Source organism: Hesperophylax consimilis, chromosome 8 (assembly GCF_061612785.1).
Source record: "Hesperophylax consimilis isolate HC1 chromosome 8, BYU_Hcon_1.0, whole genome shotgun sequence".
Lineage (NCBI taxonomy): Eukaryota > Metazoa > Arthropoda > Insecta > Trichoptera > Limnephilidae > Hesperophylax > Hesperophylax consimilis.
This window is the reverse complement of record NC_142843.1, coordinates 29,907,989-29,931,883: the sequence shown is the minus strand read 5'-3', so window position 1 is coordinate 29,931,883 and position 23,895 is coordinate 29,907,989. Positions and strand designations below refer to the sequence as shown.

Here is a 23,895-nt window from a genome sequence, read left to right as displayed (position 1 = left end):
ATTGTATATTATTTCTCTATCTTTATGATATTGTGTCTAAATTATTTTTAGTCTTTGTAAATATTTACTTACCCAACATTATGGTTTCATCGACTGAATGATTATTTTATTCTCCATTCATATATTTACCGTTTTCTTCTTTGCTTTTTCCATTTCAGTGTTTCTTCTGCCATTTTTTTCTTTTCCTCTCCTGTAAATTTCTGTGTATAATAATGTTATTATACTATAATTAATAAATAACATTAATGTGTATTGGAACTGGGAATTATTTGCTTACTATTATTATTATAATATGAATATAATAATGAGCTTTTATAAATTAACGCATTTTATTTTCATCCAAATTTAAAACATGATTTAAATTACCCTTCATCACATTATGTATTAGCATGATGTGAAAACCAAGAAGTGTCTCTAAAACATTTTTCTCATATTTAGACACTATATTGTGATAAATTTTTTGTTTGAACACACTCTAAACTGAACTAGACTTGGGACGAGTTGTGTCGCAAAATTTTAAAAATTCATCAAATATCAAAGTCATCATTCAAGTTCTGTTATTATTTCATCATGGGCCAGTTAACAGAACTTGAATAGGACTTTCACAGAACTTGAATATTAACTTGGTGAATTGTTCCAATTCTATGAAACAACCCGTCCTTATTTAAGTTAGCCAAATGTGTTATATGGTTAATTTTTAAATTTCCAACTTAAAGTAAAAATCTATTCGACATTGGTTTACTTGTTTAAGATTCAAAGAAATCAACTCTAATGTAACTGACTTGCTAGATTCTGTTGTAATTTTGGTTGGCTGTTGAAAGGTGATGGGTATACAATGAGGCAACTCAAAAGCATACATTCTACATGGTGAAGTTTTTATTAAGGTTTATTCTCGGTGGAAATTAATGTCTCTACATAGTTATGGAAATCATTCAACACGAAACTGTATATTTTTAATGGTACATAAAATAAAGTACTTAATGAAAGCATGAATTTTGAATTATGTACCTATGAAGCAGACTTTTGATGCTGTCCATTTTTGTGTAAAACGTTTTCCGCTATCGTTATTTTTTTTATAATATAATTTACATTTTATTTCAATATTTTACAATATAAAGTAACTTCATAATATATTATCAAAAACATCAATTTGTTATTGTTTACATTTCAGATTGTCCCTAACTTGGTGAGGATATTAAAGAATTTGATTCTGGCTGGATATTCTCCTGAACACGACGTCAGTGGAGTTTCAGATCCATTCTTACAGGTAAACTACATGTCTTATGTATTATATTGTTTACAGAAACATCTGTGATTTATAGGTATTTGGCGATCAGGTGAGAGGCACGAAATAAAATTCGGTCGTGAAGGTCACAGTGTTCAAAGCTTTCACAAAGCATGAGGGAACAAGACTTGCATCTCTGTAAAATATAATCATGACATTTCAAGCCATTTATAATACAATCATAAAAATTATGAGGTAACACCAGCATAATCTACAGTCAACAAACATGAAGAGCCCTTGAGGTAATTTTGCACAAAAACGGCGCTAAACAAATCATCCAAATATTATTATTATAAGACGGAGACATGCGCGAAACTCATGAGAATGGGTCATTTCTTTGACTCTACTTCTCATTTTTTTTTCCTCCTTCATATAATCTGGGTCACTTCAAGACCCGCATTATTAAATTCCTCGTGAGTCAGAGTAGCCGTAACGAGAGTTGAATTAGGACAGATGTATTCACCGGATGCTGGCTGTGTTGGCAGGTCAAGCGCGGGTCAGTGAGTCGACGCCGGGCGCTGGTGACCGGGACTCGTTTACTGTCAGGCACTGGCGATCTGGGGAATCAATACTCCAGTGCCGACGGGAAAGTCGAAGGTGCGGCGGACCTTGTAGGCGGTTGAGCGGGAGCTGCGTAGACCAGTGAGGATGCTGCGTGTTCTCGTGGTGGTCATGATGCGTGGATGAAGCGCTGGTCAGAGACGCTGGAACCAGGGCGCTGTAATCCGTGTAGCGCTGGCCAGGGACATGACCAAGGCGCTAATATGATGTCCCGATGGAGTCCATGATTGTACGGGCGAAGCCGGGTGTATTGTCCTATTATCACTCGTGAGATTTGTCCACTGACGGCAGATTGATGATTGACTGACTGCTCGCTGCGTCGGGCTTATTTATACTGTACGGCCGGTGGCAACAGTAGGTAGATGAATTGCAACAAAATCCGAGGCACTCGCACAGTCTGGGTGTTTCAGGAATCTTCGACAGCGCGGCAATTATGCATAGGCGGTAGACTCGAACCTTCTGGCGAGTTGTCGTAATGTACCAGACTGTATGCGATTGTATTGTCGCCGGTAGGCGAGTGAATACTTGAAGCAGGTAGGTTGCTTTGTTTTGTTTACTATTTCGGCTGCAAGTACGTAACTCGGGAGTAGGTACTAAGTAGGTCGAGCGGTTTATTATTAATTAGTTAATCTGGATTCTTCTCGACGCCACAGGTATAGCCCTGTGATGGCCTAAGGTCCATGAGACACACAATAAGGTAAATGAAATGACAGTCACATTATAATAATAAGTTTTTTAAGAGCCAATGTAATCGATAACCTATGTACAAATATTAGTAACGATAAATTGCTTATCTTAAATTTCAATATTTTACTTTTCATATTTTATTTTATTTTACTTTTCAACCACACAAACTTTAATTTTTTACAAAAAAAATTTGTCGTCTATCAGCTCAATCTGTTTGCTATCACCACAAACTATCTATCGTCTAGCATCACAAATATAATACACCGGCAGGAAAATATTTATTATGCCTTGGAAATAAAATAAAAAAATTGTGAATGCATTGATCAAGGTTCGGGCCTCTACCCAATATGCGTAATATTGTTTATAAATTAAATCTGTTTTGTAATGCATAAAAATACCTTTGCCTCTCATGTGAAGGGGTATATGTCAGTAAAAGTGAATTGTTCAGGAAACGAAAACAAAATGTGATATTTTTCCAGGAAAAACATTCCTATGTAATCGACTAATGTACTTTGAATGAATCTAGGATATTTAAAATTGCAAGTTTGTTTGATGTTATTCCAATAAAAAATAAAAAAAAATCTTCCTAAGGGATACTCACTTAAATCCTTTTGCCCAAATGTTGAACTACAAAATACTACTTACACTCATATTATGTAAACAAAACAATATGCTGCTGCTGGTTTCATAATATTTCATCAAAGTGACAATTAAACACACCTTTAATAAGTGATAATATAGAGTCATTTAAAGTGATGAAACAAAAACTAGGTTAAATAGTTCATCACTTTTTGTTCATCACTTTTTCATTTTGATGAGATACCCGGTCACCGCTGCTGCTGTAAGTAAGTCAAGCGTGACTGTGACCAGAGATTCGTCTGATAAGCTATTTTCTTTATCATTCTTGTTATGATATACTATTCATCGCCCATCGTTATGATAATAGGCTGGGTTATGTGTTAGGTTTTTAAGTACATTATTGACTGTTATGTTGATTGAAGATTGGGTGGCCGAGTTTGACTTTGTTGGTTTTAAAAAGACCAAACGCGCCAGAGTCCCTTCCAGTGGTTAGACTAGAAAAGAACCCGCCAAACCGACCAACTGACGGTAGAGCATAATCCTCCATACGGGGCGGGGAAATATATATCCCATCTACGAAATGTTTGAAAGAAAGTTGCAAGGTTATAAAATGAAAGTATTCTGGTTAAACTTTGGACTGACCGTAACAAGGTATATTTAGATAAATTTCACAGAGATGTACAAAAAGGTGAAAACTTACCCCCAGCGACCAGAATGTAGAATCTATCTACCCTGTCTAAAATAATATGACGTATATAATTATGAGGAACGAACGCTGTATGCCGCGAATGGCGGACTAGTTGAATCAGCCAAGTAGGTAGAGGACGACGACATCAGATGTGACTGGCATCGGCCCAGTGAGTACCAGCCATGGTAGGAAGTAGACGACAGCATCAGGTGTGACTGGCATCGGCCCAGTGAGTACCAGCCAAGTAGGAAGTAGACGACAGCATCAGATGTGACTGGCATCGGCCCAGTGAGTACCAGCCATGTGCCGGTTTCACGGATAACCCGTAAGTTGCCCTTCCATGAGGCGAGGAAGGACTTCAAAATGCTCACGGCGATAATAGTCCATCGGCAGAAATAACCACCGATCACTTGGATAATCTCTGATTACCTCCACGGCCGCACATGACAAAATACTTTTTCATTATCCACGCCACCCGTGGCGAATTCCACTTGCGGGAAATATTATTAAACTTCTAAACTTGAAGCACAAACCGAACATTTCGGTAATAATCACAAATCCATGAAATATATTTCGATCAGATCTTTAGGCCCCAGAAATAATAATTTACCCCCCCGACCGAACGCGCACACTCTCCTGTGTCCGGCCGGGAAGTGACGCCATCTTCAATTTTAGTCACTTCCTGTTATTGCCAGAGCGTAAACAATAGACAAGACAAATCACAGATTTGACAGGTTCTTACTTACTGCCAAGTAAGAAAAATAATCCTATGTTATTTACATAACATTCTTTTTAGCAGTTGATTTTCGTAAAAACATGTTATCTTGAATTATTTCCCTTTACTCAAACATAACATTATTCCTTTTAACTCCCTTTTCGCATGCTCGCATTCCGCTTATAGAAAATAATACCGACATTCCCCTTTGCTCAAATGAAGATTAAAAAATTAGCATTCAATCTTTATACTTATCTCCATTTGAGAAAAAATTCGAGAACTATCCCTCATTACCCGAGAGCTAGGGAATTATACTATGATGTACGTATTACATCGGTATTTACATTGTCTGCCATTGCCTAATCAAAGACAATCAGATTGTTGTTTGTATAACAATAGTTGAGTTTATTGTGCCTAAAATAGACACGCTAGTTTTCCATTTAAATTGACTGGGTTGACTAGTTGAGATAATTGTTTATTTACTTGGACATTCTTTTGTAGGTCAAATCGAATGTTACTCATTATGATTCGTCAATGAACAAGTTGTAAGCTGATTTATTTGTATGAGCTGACAATCATTTTGATAAGTAGATTATTTATAACGCTGTCACATGTATACAATGTAAATAACTAAATCGAAATGGTCATCGTAGCTATTAGAATGTTTATTATTATGTTTTAAATCTTAACTACAAAGAAAAATGGAATGTTTGTGTCTTTCTTAAAACTCTTGAATGGTGAGCTGACGCAATTAAATTTGTACAGATTTTTCTGTTTAGAATTTCTCGGTCAAAGCAACAATTTTGAGCTTGCAATGTCATTTCCTTCATGAGCTTTGCAGTACATTCATTTTCATATCAAAAAGTATTGCTATCTATACAGGGTGTCTGGGGATAAACGGCGCTAACTTCTGGAGGTGATTCTACATGATGGTAGAAGTAAAAAAAGAAAATTCCACAGAATATTTATTTTACCATTAAAAAAATTTTAACTTTATTACCTGAAAAATATCTTAAAAAGTAGTAATTTAAGGGGTTTACCAACAGTCAGGAGGCCCAAAAAAAGGGATTACTATTTTACCACTAAGTTTGCCTTTTCCACCAAAAGTTTTTTTTTTGTATTTTTTTTCATTTTTATTATCAACTGTTTCCATATTTTTATTCACACAATCTCGGTGTCTCGTGCCCATTCTCTTCTGTACGTGTCCAATACATTCTTTCTTCATAACTTCTTGATCGCCGTAAGGTGCAACTTTTAAGAACCCTGTGACGTATGTTAACTCTACATACTCAATAATAACAATGCTTGTATTATAATATTTATTTGTAAGAAGACTATCACGGTTCTGGACTGAGAGACTCATTCCCGCTCATACGATCTCTTATATACGTCTCGTACTCGCTGTCTCGCTCTCATGCTGTCCCCCTTACACACATACACCACACCCCCACACTTAAATCATAATTACATCTTTTTATTTTTACAAATTTATATAAGCCAAATATATTTAATTATTTCCATTATGTATTTAATTTCCAATTTATATGTAATTATGTATGTTCTTGACTCTTCATTCGGTGTAGCATGGGCGTTGTCCTCGAGGGCGTAACCTCCCCTCCCATGGTGTAGGTGACCTGCAAAAATCAGAGGAATTAGGAAACTTGGTCATGTCCACGTCCGAGAGTGGACCCAGGTCCAGCAAATCATCAGACCCGTCACTCTCCCCCCACCTAACCTTCCTCTCTGAAATTTGATCATGGTGGCGTTTCCACACTTGTCCTGTAGACATAATTTTTACTAAATAAACCCTATTCCCCAATCTTTTATAAATTTCTCCTAATATCCATTTGTTTTTATCACTTCTCAAATCCCTGGTTAAAACTTTAGATCCAACATCAAAGTACTTTTTAATTTTTTTTCCTCTATAATACTTTTTTTGTTTTTGCTGACTCAATAACATCTTATCTTTAATCGTGTTATCAATCCCTTTAAAACCTTGACCTTCAACATTATCTAATATTGGAATGATTGTATTAAAAATTGATCTAATTTTCCTTCCCAAAATTAATTTACTAGGTTCAATCCCCGTAGACATAGAAGGCGTATTCCTAATATCAACCAAAAATGTTAAAAGTTTATCCTCAAAATCAGCAGGCAATTTATTATTTATCATAATTTTTTTTTTAAAATTCTTTACCGTTTTAACCCCATTTTCGGCAAGTCCGTTAGAAGCTGGATGGTTGACAGGAGATGTCAACGATTTAATATTAAAATTATGACAAAATTCCTTAAAAACTGTTGAAGTGAACGCTGTACCATTGTCACTTACTATCTGCTCCGGAATTCCGAAATTAGAAAATAATCTTTTCAAAACTTTTATTGTACAAAACGAATCTACTTTATTTACGATGTGACAGTCTATCCATTTTGTAGTTGCATCAACGATTATCAAAAAATTGTAACCACCAAAAGGTCCCATGAAATCAATATGCAATCTATTCCATATTAATCCACTGATTGGCCACGGCTGTAACTCAACTTTACATGGAGTGGGTAAACACTCCAAGCATCGAACGCACTGCTTCACAGTTGCTTCTACCTCTGAGTTCATCCCTAACCAAAAAAAATAATTTCGAGCAAGATTTTTAGATTTAACAATACCTAAATGCGATTGATGTATGAAATTCAATATGATTTCCCTTAATTCCCTCGGAACCACAAATTTATTATTATAAAATAAACACGAGTCATAAGTCGATAATTTATTTCTAAAATACCAGAATTTTAACAAGTCATCCTTTAAAAACTTTTTATCCGGCCAACCATTGATTACGAACCCAATAATGGTTGCTATGTTTACATCTTTAATCGAAAACTGCTTCATCGTTTCTTTTGAAATTGTCGTTTCCGCCTCAATTATATTTAAAAAATCCGATTCAATCTTATCAACGTTCAGACTACCAATATAATTTAAGAAATATTCGCTACCGTCGACCTCGTCGATACAATCACTTAAATTATTATTACTATTGACCGGCAACCTAGATAAGAAATCCGCTTTGTTCTCACCCGACTTGACATATTCTATATTATAGTCAAATGTTTGTAAAATCAGCGCATAGCGCTGTAGCCTATTTGCCGCTAGTATTGGCACTTGTTTTTCAGTGTTCAAAATATGTACCAAAGCTTTATTATCACAAGTTAGAACGAATTTATTACCATATAAATATTGAAAGAATTTTTTTAATCCAAATATTATTGCACACGCTTCCTTATCTAGAATGGAATACCTCAATTCCGTTTTTGACAATAAACGGCTAGCGAATGCAATCGGTCTTTCCATGCCATTCTCATATACGTGACATATAATAGCAGATATACCTATATCACTCGCGTCTGTAATTAGCTTGATAGGTAATTGTGGGTCAAAATGCACCAAAATATTGTCTGACGTCAGCAGTTTCTTAACTTGCTCAAACGCAATATTGCATTCCTGAGACCATACAAATTTTATCCCTTTTTTCAACAATTGGTATAAAGGAGACAAAATACCTGACACATTCTGTATAAAAGACCTATAGTAGGAAATAACTCCCAGCAAACTTCTAAGTTCCGAAACATTTTTCGGTACACTCATTTGGGTAATAGCATATATTTTATTTTCTAAAGGCATAACTCCTTTCTGCGAAATTCTATAACCTAAATATTCTATCTCTGTTTCTAGAAAAGAACACTTATTTTCATTAATAGTTAATCCGCAATCACTTAGCTTGCTAAGTACTGCTTCACAAATAGAAAATAATTCCTCTTTAGAATTCCCAAATAAAAGTAGATCATCTAAAAATACACGAACGTTCCTAAGTCCACCAACTATCGCCGTAATGACTTGCATAAAGATGGCCGGACTCGTGCTTAAGCCAAAAGGCAATACTTTATAAGCAAATAAACCTATATGCGTACTAATCACACATAATTTTCTAGACTTTTCGTTCAATGAAATTTGTCCAAATGCATTTCGTAAGTCTATCTTAGCAAAATATTTTGCACCATTCAGAGATGAAATTAAATCGTCAATACGAGGTAGTGAGTATTTCAACTTCGCTAACATAGGATTCAATGTTGTTTTGAAATCAGTACAAATCCTAATTGAAGCGTCTTTCTTTTTTACAACAACAATCGGGCTTGCAATATCGCTTATTTCTACCTTTTCAATAATGTCTTCATGCAACATTCTCTGTAACTCTATCTCTACTTTCTCACGTAAACTAAAAGGTAATGGCCTCGGATTTACAAACTTTGGCCTAAAGTCCGAATTAACTTCAATGTTTGCCTCATAATTTTTAAGCCTACCCGATTTTTCTGAAAAAACATGAGCATATTTCTTCTTTAAACTTTCACGAAAAACAAGATGATTATCACAATTAATCTCACTGAATTTTACAGAATTTATTCCACTTAATCCGATACCGAAAACTTGTAAAAAATCTCTACCAACTATTGTAGAATTACCATTTTTAATTATTACGAACTGTATTTTCGCACTTTTACCTAAAAATGACACCTCTAAATTCACTTTACCTAAAACATTTAACTGCGTTCCGTCATACCCTGACAAATGAACATTATACTTTTCTAAATCGTAAGAAACAAAATATCTTAAATACACTTCATATGGTATCGCGTTAATCGCAGCCCCCGTATCTACCAACGCCGGCAATATTATGTTACCAATTAACAAATCTATATATGTGGGTTCCGGCCCCACATTATTATTAACCACGAACACCGAATTCAACCGTTTATTTTTAGTACCTACATAATTTTTATTGTATTTACACAAATTACTAGGATGACCCGATTTGTTACAATGATTACACAAAATTTTTTTCCAGCAATCTCTTTGCAAATGATTTTTTTTTCCACACAAAAAACAAGTTTTTAACGTACCATTAACCGGTGATTTACTCCGCATTGAATTTTTATTCCTGGAAGGACTATCTTTCCTGGATTTATGGAAATACTCGCTTTCCTTATGAACAACATTTAAATTCGGATTTACTTTTTTAAAAGCCACAACATGTTCCCACGTCGCCGCTAGATTAATGCAATCCGTAAAAGAAGTATCGATTGCCTCTACGAATAGCTTGTGTTTCAATTTTTCATTAAAAATCCCAATAACGAATATGTCCTTTAAACATGGTTCCAATCTCAGCTCAAAATTACAAGATAAACTTAACCCTCTCAATCTAGCCGCGTAATCTTTAACGGATTCGCTAGGAAACTGTTTACATTTATAAAATAATTCACGAGACTCAAAAATATTTTTAACTGGTTTGCAATGTGAATCAAATAATTTACATAAATCTTCAAAAGAACAAACAGAAACCTTTTTTGGAAAACATAAATCACATAATAGAGAGAAAGTTTCTTCCGTGAGGCAACTCAGCAAAAATGCTCTTTTGCGTTCTGGTGACAACAACTTATCATCATTTAAAATGAGGGCCTGATCCAATCGTTCCCTGAACAATGACCAGTCTCCCGTTCTGTAACAGAACGTCCCCAAATTCTTACAAATCGCCTCCATTGGGAGAAGAACTGAAACAAGTTGAATAAAATATACGTATCTCAGCCCTTCCAGAGGTTATGCTCCGAGCCCCTGCCCTGAGCCTGTGAATCACCAACGTCTCAGCACCCTTTTCTGGCTCCGTCTCCCTTCAGCTGCGGACACGATCACCTTCCAAGGTCTTCCTTCCCGCTGTAGCGACAGAACCCCGGTCCCGGATTCCGGCCAATTCACCCTTGATGCCGATCTTGATCCTGGATCTTCTGCGTACCCCGTGTAACGGTGTACTCTCGACAAAATGTTGCAATGTCGGCTCCCACACACGTGTAAAATTGCGTTTTTACCGCGCAATTTGCCCGGCCCGATCTGCGTGCTCGCCTCGGCTGCGTGTGAATTCTCCAATTTGATAGCCTTTTATTATTCTTCTTCTTCCTTCAAAATTTAGCGATCCAACGCCCAAAAGCGCCAGACTATACTGTGATCACCAAAAATTCGAATAATCTTCTTGAATCATCTGATTCTCCGTAAACTTTTAATAATTTACGAACTACCGTGCTGCGCCACTGTGACGTATGTTAACTCTACATACTCAATAATAACAATGCTTGTATTATAATATTTATTTGTAAGAAGACTATCACGGTTCTGGACTGAGAGACTCATTCCCGCTCATACGATCTCTTATATACGTCTCGTACTCGCTGTCTCGCTCTCATGCTGTCCCCCTTACACACATACACCACAAACCCCGAATACGTTTTGGAGTCACCGTCTGCGCTCTGACACGTCTTTACAAATATGTGTGTAACTTCGAAAATAATAGCCAGATTGACTTGAAATTTTCTGTGTGTGTACTTAAATAAATGTTCATTACGAAAATGAAATTTAAAAAAAATCGTTTTTTGAATATTCTAACTGTACATAACCTCTTTAAAAAAAGTTGTTCTTTTTATTATCATGTAGAATCACTTCCCGAAGTTGGCACACTTTACCCCAGCACACTCGGTATATTTCATTTGAACAATAAAGAAAATGTTTTTATTTTGAGTGTTGGAACTGGGGCAATGTCGGGTATTAAAAATTGCTACAGATCGACATATTCATTTGTGCAATCGGTGGCGTCATTTATATTGTGAATACAAAAAATCAATTAATTTGATTTATTTTTTCAATGGTTCCCCCTTTTGACTGCTGTGAATGTGAAAGTGAATGCTGAAATTGCATTACAGTGAAACCTAATTATATGGTCCCCACTTAACCCCGGTCCCTCGCGGGATCTGATATTTTCAGTGAAATAATAATAATTTTTCTATATGTGGAGAGGTTAGTACGACTCATAAAGTATACCCCAAAATATTTTTGCGTAAGTCGATATTACCCCTTCCCCCCATTTTGAAAAGAAGACAATCAATGTATATTTAAATAATAATTATTTATTGAATTAATTTACACGGAAAATAAATAAAAAGTTACATGAAAATAGTAAGTATGTACGTAATAGACAAACAAAATAAAATTCTCAAATTGGATCGAACAAAAATTCAGATTTTCAGGTTTCCCTTTCAGTTCAGCACTGAATTCAGTTTCTTCGCCTCTTTCTGACCACACGTGATCTCTGCCATTTTCACAGCTGCTGGTTTAACCAAATCTTCACCAATAGTATATGGTTTCTTGTTTCGGGCAATCAACCAGGCTACTTCAAAGCTAGCTCTGATGCTGAATGCTGATCAAAAGTACCTAACAAGGTGCTGTCCAATCTTTGTCTTTTAACAGACATTTCTAATTTTACCAAGTATTTTCGGAGTTTGGAAGACAGCTGTGAATGCAAATTATCCAAATTTTTCTTCAATTGACTTTTTTTGAAAGTGTCTTAAGTCATTATTTTCAAACATACAACACACTGTGGTTTCATTGTACCTTTGTCTTCTATTTGTGTAAAACCATAATTAAGGAATTCTTCCTGGTATGTTCTTTTCCTTTTTGATTTGACAGAAACAGTGGTTAAAAAACACATTAAAATTTAATAATTTAAAATAACATTTAATTATTAAATTAAATTTTCAATTTGCGGCTTACCTTGATTGTTGAAATCGGTGATGAAATGATGTTCCTCGTCAGTAATTTGTGCACAGTCAAACGACGCGTCGGAAGCCCGTGCGTGAATGACCGTTGAGTGTTAAGTTTAAACATTACAACTTACGCAGCGCCTCTAGTGGCCGATGCAAGAAACAACGATACGCAAGTACACACACACACAACGCGCGTCTCTTACTTCTCACGCACACACCTGAATTGATTAAGTTTGTAAAAATACTAACACGTTTATGAAATAGCAAACTAGAAAAATTTCCTTATTACCCCAAAAAAAAACATTTTTACCCCATTTGGGATTTACCCCGATTCCCCGACCGCTGGTATACACATACACTTTAGAAAGTACAAATTAATTGATTCATGTTACCTTTTAGGTGAAGATTCTCCGCCTCCTCCGCATCCTGGGCAAGAATGACGCAGAGGCATCGGAGGCCATGAACGATATCCTGGCGCAGGTGGCCACCAACACGGAGACCAGCAAGAACGTTGGCAACACTATCCTCTACGAGACCGTCCTGTCCATCATGGACATAAAGTCGGAGAGCAGTCTGCGGGTGCTGGCCATCAACATCCTGGGGCGGTTCCTGCTGAACAATGATAAGAATATCCGCTACGTGGCCTTGAACACCCTTCTGCGGACTGTCCACGTGGACACTTCAGCCGTACAGCGGCATAGAACCACCATTTTGGAATGCTTAAAGGTCAAATTTTTTTTACATGGAGACAAACATCTCGGGTTACAAATAGCCTCACAACATTTGAAAAACTTCTACTATCATCATTATAAGCGGAAGATGTCGCTTGTGTAATCAATGATGGAGAACTTAGCTTGCAGCGGAATTTAATCCACATCGCATTAGTGGTTACCCGATGCATTTGAATTTGTTTCTTATTTTGTGTCAGAAAATCAGAAACTATGCAGATGTAGATAGAATTTATTTTCCAGTTCAAATAGTGATAATTTTTTCTATTTTATTGTAATTAAAAAAAATAACATTTTATTACTAAGCAGAGATTCTGTTAGTGTAATCACACAAAAACTCTTGAACGGTGAGCTCTGGTGTATTGAAATTTATCAAGTTTCTTCTATCTGGAAGTTCTAGGTCAAGCAACCATTTTCAGGTTCAAGTCAGATAGTAAAGCTAGTGGTGTAAAGAGAGAGGTGTAACACGTGTCAACACGCAAACGCGGAAGTTCTGCAAAATTGTAACAAGTTTAATGGAACTTTCTAGAGGCAGTAAATGAGCAACTTAGCAACAGTGGTGGGCAGTGGCGCCTCTTGACTTTTGGTACAAAAAATGGCATTATTGATGTTTCGAAAAAAAAAGAAAACGTTTTTGGCTACAACATCAATAATGTGTAATTTTTCAAACTTAGCACTCTGTCACACTCAAAAGTCATGAGCCGCCGCTGGTGGTGGGGCGGCGTATGAAATAACTGGATGCATAATAAATATGTATTACTTTTGTTTTATAATCTAAATTTTTTTGGCAGGATCCTGATGTGTCTATCAGACGGAGAGCGATGGAGCTGTCCTTCGCGTTGGTGAATGCGCAGAATGTAAAGACGATGATGAAGGAGCTGCTGGCGTTCCTGGAGCGCTCGGATCCCGACTTTAAGGCCCAGTGCGCCAGCGCCATTGTGTTCTCTGCGGAGAAGTATGCGCCAACCAAGAGATGGCACCTCGACACTTTACTCAAAGTCTTAATAGCTGTAAGTACCTACAATTACATTCAAAAATATTCATAAGGTTAAGAAATTGTAGACAAACCTGGGGGGGAGCTGCAATAATATAAATGTCAACACCAATCTTGGTCAACCAACCATTTGGTTCAGAGGAAAAAATAATGGAACTTTAAAAACACACCCAAGTTTTTCAAATCAACATTCAGAAATTTAATAAAAAGAAAAATTTATTTGGCAGATCGTGACTTTTTAGTGTGGTAGAGTGATAGAATAAAGAATAAAACAAGAATTGCCTTGCCGGCGTACTTCGTGATACAAATATAAGCATACAAAACTGTGTCTCACCATGATTATGAAATTCAAATGGGATGGCGATATGTGTACAATTTCGGGCAAGTGTACGAGAGACAGACTGCAAAATAGTCTAGAACCAAAAGGTACTAGACTATTTTGTCAAGGTAAGTCAGTGGTGCATTTGTTTCCATTAAAATTTAAACTGAAGAAACTTCTGTTTTTCTTTTTTATTCAATAGGTAGAGTGCCAAGATTGAAAAATGTTTCATTATTGATGTTGTAGCCGAAATTTTTTTTTTCAATATCAATTTCTTCAAATCAAAATTACAATTTTTTAAATCCCGAAAATCATACAATATGGGTTCATTTTGAAAAATAAATCATTTTCTGCAACAACAACATCAATAATGACGGTCATGTTTTTCAATCTTAGCACTCTAACGCACTCAAAGGTTACAAGCTGCCACTGATAACTGGAATATAACGAATTATTTCTTATTCCAGGCGGGCAACTACGTTCGCGACGATATGGTGTCCTGCACCATCCAGCTGGTGTCAGGCTGCGGCGACCCATCGCTACAAGGGCGCGCGGCGCGCCGGCTCTGGACCTCACTGAGCTCTGCTTCAGCACCCGACCGCCAGCCGCTGCTGCAGGCTGCCGCCTGGGTCATCGGCGAGTACGGTGACATGCTGGTGGACCCCAGCACAGCTGACGCTGAAGGTAAACATCTATACTGATGTCATTGTCAAGCGGAATATCGTCGCTTCTATGGCTAAATCAGGGATCGAAACTCTTGATTATAAGGTTTATTAGGGGACTGGAAAAAAATTATTAATCCTTCAGGCTTCTGGAAGATTGACCGTTATATTTCTTAAAGATGCTGTCAGAAGGTCGGGGAATTTGTGTGTATTTCTGCTTTGCAACAAAATTCAAATAAATGGAATAATTCTGAATTTATCCAAAAACTAAAAACTGTTTTTCAAAGGTGATAGATAAGGTACACTTTCAAATTTAATTATTAGAAATAAATATATAATTTTTGAAATACAGTAGAACCTCGTTAATTCGAAATCCACGGGACATCAAAAATCAAATTTCGAATTCTCACGTAATTCGAAATTTTATGAAAAAAAAAAAAAAAAAATAGGCCGAAAATCGATTTACTCGGCCGCCTCTTCAAATCCGGGTGGTATTTTAGCTGTAAATTCGTATTAATATCAAATATTTCTTTATTTTCGCGGCCGATTACCGTAGCGGCGGGCCCTTTAAATTCAGATATTCGCAATAAATTCGTAAAAATGCTATATATTTATGCGTAAATCGAGTTTCGCTGCCGATTTCGGTCGCGGCCTACATTTAAATTGAGATATTTGTGAAAATACGATATATTTCCGCGTAAATCGAGATTTCGCGGTAATTTTCCGTCGCGGCCGGCCCTTTATTTCAAATATCTGAATTGAAATTCGTAAAAATACGATATATTTCCGCGTAAAACGAGAATTCGCGGCCGGCTCTTTAAATTCAGATATTCGAAATAAATTCGCAAAAATACGATATATTTCCGTGTAAATCGAGAATGCGCGGCCGACCCTTTAAATTCAGATATTTGATGTAAATTCATAAAAATATGATATATTTCCGCGTAAATCGAATATTATCGGCAGTTTTTCGTCGCGGCCGGCCTTTTAAATTCAGATATTTGAAGTAAACTCGTAAAACTACGACATATATCCGTGTAAAACGTATTTTCTCTGCCCTTCAAACTCGGATATTCGAAATGAATTTGAAAAAATACGTCATTCCAGTGTAAATCGATTCAGATTTACAAAATAATAATACTAATTAGGACGATGTATAATCATATAAAAATACATTTCTATTCTCATCGACGTAAAAATACATTTTCCGGCATTTTACCGCCACGGCTGACTTTTAGATTCAGATTTACGAAATATTATGATTTATTTTTGCAAAAATCAAACTTTTTCGAATTACACGAACAAATTTTCGTGCGCGGACAAAAATGAATTTCAAATTACGATTTAACGAATTTCGAACTAAAAAAAATTTTCTGCGGAAATTTTTTTGGCGAAAATTTCGAATTTGCGTTTTTTCGAATTATCGGGGTTCGAATTAACGGGGTTCTACTGTATTAAAATTTTGAATGCAAACATAAAAATGTTTTAAAAATAGCTCACGTTACGTTTTTTCATCTAAGCACTGAACTAAAAATACTGTTAAAACACAAATGTATTCTAAACATTATTTCACCCCATTTTTTCAAATAAAAATTTATGAAATTTCCTTTGGTTCCATACGGATGAGAGATGTACATTTTAATTCTTCCATGGTTAACTTCCAGATTTGAAGATAAAGCGTGGTGTTTTCTCTTTCTAACACCGTTTAGATCATATTTCTATCCATGATAGTAAAGGAGACAGCGATTTCTATGTTCCAATATGAGCTGTTCTGAAAAGCAACAAATTGACTCTTCGGGTAATAGCTGTTGGTTCCCAAAAGCGAAGAAATAGTATGAGGGATTAAGAATGAAAACTTTAAGCAGGGTACTCACCTAACCGTGTAACATGTAACGTATCTGATACTGTATCAAGTGAGTACGTAGGCACGAGTCTACAGCGAGCCGCTCGCGGGTGGAGCGCAGTGTGCTCGCAGTGACTCGCCGACGGCGGTTTCACTGCGAGCACTAAAGGCGGATCCGGGAGGTCGTAGCTGGATACGCGGTTACCGTGGACGAGCCGTACCCACTTGCAGATTGATACAGTATCAGATACGTTACATGCTACACTCTTGGTGAGTACCCTGCTTTATAAGTAGGTTTCTCTTTATTTGCCATTTTACAAGTTTACAAACAAAGAAAACAACATTATATAATAAATTTAGTGCAATAACAATGTTTTATGGTAAAATAAAGATAAGGAGTTATTTTCTTTTAATTTCCGCGCTGCTTTGTCCTTTTGAAAAATGAGTAAGTGGTATTGCCGTGGAAGCAACGTTACCCAGAAATGGTTTTAGGATGATGCGTTGTTCAATTCACTTTGCAGAAAAAATTTATGTTGATAAATTTTAAAAAAATATTCATTCGCACCCTACTATGGACATCTACAGACTGGAGTCTGGTGATAGACGCCCATAGCATGGGGAAAAATAAACATAAAACCATGTATCGTGTACATCATTCGTACATTTGGCTATTTGGATATGATTCTAAAATGCTAAAAAAATTTATCTTTGAAATACTTACCTACATTGTGTGTAAACAAATTTACTTAAACATTATATCCGCTTGCCTTGTGTATTTAATATAACATTCCATGTATTTTTAATGATAATCTGAAATGATTTTACCTGTTTGTTTTTGTCTTTCAGATGACATTGAGACTCCCACAGAGGAACAGGTTGTTGATGTTTACCAAAAGCTGTTATGGTCAACACAAATATCTGTTACTACAAAACAATATTTACTCTTGTCACTAACTAAGTTATCCACAAGATTTACAAACGGAGATGAGTAAGTACATGTATTGTGAATGCATTTTATACTCTACCCATAGCCGCTGTGTTAATTTTTTTACCTAATTTGTTTTTGTTTCAAACGGTAGTGATATTAACCCTTTTTTGATGCCTCCAAATATTTTATTTTCTTATTAATTTCACCTCCCCCTTCCGATTTTAATTTAGACTGATGTTCTATTATCTCCTACTTACTATTTTTTTTCTTGTAGTATAAATAATAGTTTGTTTTATTTCCCATTAATATTTGTTTATGTTTTTGTTGTTGTTTGTTTTGTAGTGAATTTTACATATTTAATAATAATTATTAAAAGATTGCCGTTCTATAGGAAAATACGCCAAATCATCGACACATTTGGCTCTCACCTGAACGTAGAGCTGCAGCAACGGGGGGTGGAGTTCTCCCAGCTATTCCGGCGCCACGCCCCGCTCCGGGGGGCTTTGCTGGAGCGGATGCCACCGCTGGAGATACAGGACAAAGCCAACAGTGATGATGCTAATGAAGATGAAGTGCTCCACCTTAATGGAGATGACAACTCTACTGTCAACAGTCCCACGACCCATCGAATAGAAGAAGAGGTAAACATTTATTATTATTAGAATATCTCGATAGTATTATTTTGTGTAAGGCTGCCTTTACACACCTAACTTTTTTCCCGTAAGAGGCTTACATAAGTGACCTATGGCAAAATTACCAATGTACAGAAGTCGTAAGAGGCGTGACTTTTTGACAGGTCAATCGTATCCGCTCGAACTTACAGTCTCCTCACAGCTTATGAAATCAGTTTGATAAGTTGAGACGCTTACCATAAGAAATGTTACCTGAATGCGCCAATGCAAATTGTCAACATTTAAAAGGTAGGTTTTTGTAGGATTTCTATAAAAACTAGTTTTTTTTTACAATACATATAACCGAAAATCTGATTGGGATAAGTAGATAAGTGTGCTATTAACTCCCGGAAACAATATAAAAAATAACACTAGATAAAACTCAAACATGCACAAGGTACCTGCGAACACACATGTAAATGGAAAAAACATTTTTTGATTCCAAAAACCGAAGCGATATAATTTATTTTTCAGGTGGAAAAAAGCTTTCAGAATATGAGCATCCATCTTTTAACCCTTAGCACTCGAGTGCCGCCATAGGGGTGGCATGCATGGTTTGCCGTATTACTTGAGTGCCGCCGCTGTAGCGGCAAGAAAATAAAGTCTTATTTCCCAATATTTTTAATATATTCGTTTTTTACTTTTCAATATAAATTAACCAGAATCATATTACTACAATTAAATGGTAATAAGTTACGGAATTCTATTTTACCGAAACAATTAAAGTTTTTTATTTTTATACAGGGTGTCCGGAAACTCGTAGTACAAGCGGGAAACTGGTGAATCTACATCACATTTGGAGTCGATTTTGTAGTATATTTTTTATTTATTTGAGCTTTCGTTATCGAGTAAATCGAGTTTGAAGTTGATTTTTTTTTTTTTTTTTTTTTTTTTTTTAATCAAATTCTTATAAATTATTACTGAAGATCAAAGTACCTAACTAAATAAAACTATTTGATGGTAAAACAAATGAAGAAACTCGGATTTGAAGCATTATTTTGAAATCACCCTTCATTTAACCCGGTGTAATCATAAAATATTTCTGCTCTGCAGGGTTAAAACATCTGTTATTCAACCCTAAACACCAGAAAAAACTTTAACCCTAAAATAGCCGAAAAATATTTTTTTTTGGTTTTTTTTTTTTTGAAAATGCTCAAATCAAAAAACTTTATGTTTTTTTGGGTTCCCCATGTGGTGTAGATTCTCCAGTTTCCCGCTTGTACTACGAGTTTCCGGACACCGTGTATATTTAATTATATTTCAATTCAAATCATTTATTTTGTAAAAATATTCTTTGAGTTGACGGTATTATGCACATACCAAAAAACTTAAAGGTGCAAAGGGTTAAATTTTCGGTCCAATTTTTCTTTATATCTAAAGTATTTGAATTCAGTCAGTTACTGTCATTAAGACAAAATTAAAGAACTCCATTCGATTCCGCCGTCAACAGAACAAGAGCGCATGGAGAATTGTTTCTCTCAAGCCAAATCCTATTCCAACACTTTATTTGGACGTTTTCATCCTTATTGACAAAATCGCATAAATTTGGCAGCAGGTAATCGTTGTTGACAAGAAGTTGAGTTAAAAGGGCATTTTTTTGTTTGAAATTTTCTTTTATATATGACAAATTCGTGTTACGAAAATCAGTAATTTTTATATTTATGCCAAATCAAAATGCATTTTTAATGTTTTTTTTATTTCATCCTATTTTTAAAAAATTAAATTTTTTTAAATATTATCATTAAATCGCAAATAATGGCAAAGTTGTGTCTAAAATCGTGAAAAATGTAATTCTTTCATGCCTATAGTTTTTAATACAAAACCCAAATATATAAAGTAGCACATACTAGATATTTAAGTATTTTGGCCTCAAATCCAAATTTATGTTTTGTATGATAATGATAAGTTCCCCTTAGTGTAAAGGCAACCTTAGAAAGGTAAAGCTTATGAAAGGAGTTTTATGTTAAACTCTGTTCTTTTTTTACAGTTCCAGCAACCCCGGCGTTTATTTTATTTTAAAAATAGAGGCCGGGATCTCGACTCGATTAAATTCTTTTTTCATCAACAGTTCAAAAATGTTGTGTTTCTTATTACAGAATGCACTTCTTGATCTTTTGGGAGGAACAGACATTATCAGCAATGGAGATAGTTTACAAATCTCACAAAAAAGTGGCATCATTGATACAAATGGTTCCTCCAACAATCAGGTAATTAATATATTTAATAATGCAGCTTGTCAAATATCTATTTTGTATTAGTGTCAACGCTGATGTATGTAATTTTTTATTTGGATAGAACTTATTGGATCTCTTGGGAGGACTTGATCTGAACACACCGTCCCTGCCGATGAACTCGGACAACACCTTTGACTTGAACCGTCACTCGGATGTCATGATCAACTCCAATATGGCAGCTAGTCTCGTTAACAACAACATGACTTCCACTCCGCAGATGTTTGGTCTGGGATCACCCATTCAAAATAACTCCAACTTCCTTGTAGATGGCCTCTTCTCTTCAAACATCATTGAACAACCTAAAGGTAATAGAATTTATTATTTTCTCAATGCAACATAATAAATTGTTATGTGACGGTCATATTCATGTCCACAGTTTGTTTTTGGTCCTGCTTGCACCGATTCCTGATTAATCCACTCTTATGTTTTGTTTTCAGAACTCCCCTCGATGACTGCGTTTAATAAAAATGGACTTAAAATCATGTTTGCTCTGGAGAAAAGTACGGAACAAAGTGACACTGTCAAAATAACTATGTCTGCACACAACAGTCTACCATCCACAATGACAGACTTCTTATTCCAAGCTGCTGTCCCAAAGGTAACCAAGAAACAACTCTATCGACTTATTTCTCAGCCCTGTTCCCATCTGGATCGAAATGACCCATGATGGTTAGCCGCTAAAAACGCTAATACCTGAATATGTCCAGCTTGAGTGTATAACTTACTGGTAATCTCATATTTTTCAGACATTCCAGTTGCAAATGCTGTCTCCATCAGGAACCGTCCTTACTTCGCAGGGTGAAGTTACCCAAGTCCTCAAAATTACTAACACAACGAAGGTGACTTTATTATTGTATTTTTGAAACATTATAATGCTCATATTGCTCTCTAGTTGAAGCATATTGTCAAACAAAGAACCCCGTTGCTCTTCAGGGTCAAAGGAATGAACAAAATTCAAATCAGTTGTACCATTTGATGACTTATTAAACATGTGTTTACAGGCCACTCTCCGCTTGAGGATCAGGCTCTCGTACACCCTGGACGGAGTCCCGGTGCTGGAGCAGGCGGAAGTGAACAACTTCTCCATGGACACATGGAACTGACCCGCCGTGTGGCCAGCGCGCGCACCCCAGAGCTGCCAGGAGTGGAGGAAGGAGATCGCCTCCCGCAGCTTCCTCGAGAGGCGTTACTGTCACCTACTCCTGCCAGAATGTTTTGTGTTTGCTAAACTCTATCAGTCTCGTCATGTAAATACTTGTGCGATAAGTATATTTTGTCATATTCATAAAAAGACAATCTCCTTTTGGCATACAATGCTTTTGTGTTATTTCAGAATTTAAACAACACATCAAGTTCTCACTTAAGTTAATTCAAGTAAACTAGTACCTACGTATTCCAGTTTTGACTCCACCCGACACAAAATGAACTGTATATTATTATTCTGGTGATGAAGCGAAACAATAAAGCAATATTTGATCAGTATCAGTATGAATTAGCGGTTCAAGTGAAATGCACGTGTATCTAACAATATTGAGAATTTTGTACATCTACTTTGCAATAACTTTCATGTTCATAATTATTGTAAAAAATACTTAAATTGCTAGTGACTTTAAATTATCAGCAAAATTATTTGTTATTGTAAAATTGTTATATTTTCTTTGTTTAATTTAGCATTATTATATATAATATAGAAAAGGATAACAAACTGTAAAAACATTGAGAACCGTAAGAATATGTTCAATTTATATTATGTACTTTACTTCTACTTATTAAATGTAAAATTTTTAATATCAAGAATATTGTTAAAAATGATACTGAAATAAAATTAACAAATTCATTTATTAATTTTCTGAATCTTAACACAGTTTGTTTTTTTCTTACCATAACTAATGTGATAACATGCACCCTTGGGCCATTTCATACTAGAATGTATGAAGGCTAGTTATGTAATGATAGTTATGGTCAGAGAAGGGAGTTGAGAAAACAGGAAAGGGAGTCTTGAAATTCAGATTTAGTCACTGAAGGCTGTCAAGATGTGTTCGTTTCAATGTGGAAGAGATAAAACACATTTCAGAACGCCCTTACACGGTAGAATGGAAAAGTCAACTCAGTGCCACACTAAACGTACTTTGTGACTAACTGCCAGAATATCCAATAAAATGGGGCGATGTGGAGAATATTTTTCAATCGTCCTTGAATGATTGAAGAAAAACCATTTTAATAATATTATCAATCAAAGTAAAGTAGCATTACTTGAATGCCTTTTGTATCCAACCTTCGTTTCCACTGTGTTAAATGCACTGCATTAAGTTACTAACTGGGACTTTAGACTTATTCTATATCATTAGCTTACAAATTGCTATCCCTGCGGCCTTATTCTAAACAGCATACAGACAGATGAGCTAACGTCGTGCGACGCCTTTACAAACAGATTGAAAATGGTTTATTTTTCTATATGGATTTAAACGTGCAGCATAACTGCTTGACACTTGTACTTATATTAATAATAAATTAGTTCACAATTTCTTTGGGCAGAATTATGCTGACATTCCAATATTTATTTTTCTATAAACAATATGCTAAATGATGTGAAACTAAAATTGCACTTTTTCAGTTGGAGTAATATGTTTTGAGAAAATAAAGCATCTTTATATAATTCTGAATACTTTAGATAATTGTATAGACTGATAATTTGTTTCTTATCTAAATATATTTTATTATTTTTATGAATATTATGATATTGGACTACTTGTAAGTATGAAGTGTAACAACTCAAAACTAAAATCAAATTTATCATTAAATAATGTCGATACTTATTGACTATCTTTGAAATATTAGAGCATTAAATATTATTATCATTTACTGCTGCTGAAAAAATTAATTTTAATTATTTTATGTAACATTTCACAGTATTTTATATTTAGAGCATTGTATTACATAGATAGAAAGTGCAGGCTTTTCTGAAATAGGTTGCTCCAATGGTAGGTTAATGTATAAACAAACTTACCCACTCCACAAAGACAAACATACTACATATGTAATACATTTGAATGCATCATGTAGATATCTGCTTATAGGTGATATACAATAGCATAATTTTAATTTTCGGTGCTTACAAAAAACAAAAAAATATTGTTATATATTGCAAGATATTTAAAAATGTTAATGAAAAACTGACAACTTTAATTTTATAATATTGCGTCAATTTATTTTTAACTATCAATTTCTCAGAACCATTGGTAATGTAAGTTATAAACTATAATTTTGACATTTTACTTAAATGAATAAAAAATTCACAAAAAATATAAAATAATCTATTTTTATTTATGAATATATATATATAAATTATATTTTTGTGATATGAGACTG

General features: G+C 35.2%; 1 protein-coding gene across 7 annotated transcripts in view; it reads left to right on the top strand.

The window, feature by feature from the left end:
• Positions 1–23,885, top strand: part of AP-1gamma (adaptor protein complex 1, gamma subunit) — a 36,813-nt gene extending 12,928 nt beyond the window's left edge. For 4 of the 7 annotated variants that reach the window (XM_089634108.1, XM_089634106.1, XM_089634112.1 and 1 more), the window contains 11 exons: positions 1,172–1,267; positions 12,547–12,873; positions 13,667–13,885; positions 14,656–14,872; positions 17,540–17,681; positions 18,013–18,262; positions 20,389–20,499; positions 20,588–20,831; positions 20,964–21,124; positions 21,273–21,365; positions 21,528–23,885. In XM_089634108.1, coding sequence (XP_089490234.1) covers positions 1,172–1,267; positions 12,547–12,873; positions 13,667–13,885; positions 14,656–14,872; positions 17,540–17,681; positions 18,013–18,262; positions 20,389–20,499; positions 20,588–20,831; positions 20,964–21,124; positions 21,273–21,365; positions 21,528–21,629 — 1,962 coding nt within the window. In that variant the 3' untranslated portion in view covers positions 21,630–23,885. Of the gene's footprint in view, positions 1–1,171; positions 1,268–12,546; positions 12,874–13,666; positions 13,886–14,655; positions 14,873–17,539; positions 17,682–17,997; positions 18,263–20,388; positions 20,500–20,587; positions 20,832–20,963; positions 21,125–21,272; positions 21,366–21,527 lie in introns of all 7 variants that reach the window. The other 3 variants (XM_089634107.1, XM_089634105.1, XM_089634109.1) reach the window with 1 other exon arrangement.
• The last annotated feature ends 10 nt before the right edge of the window (positions 23,886–23,895 follow it).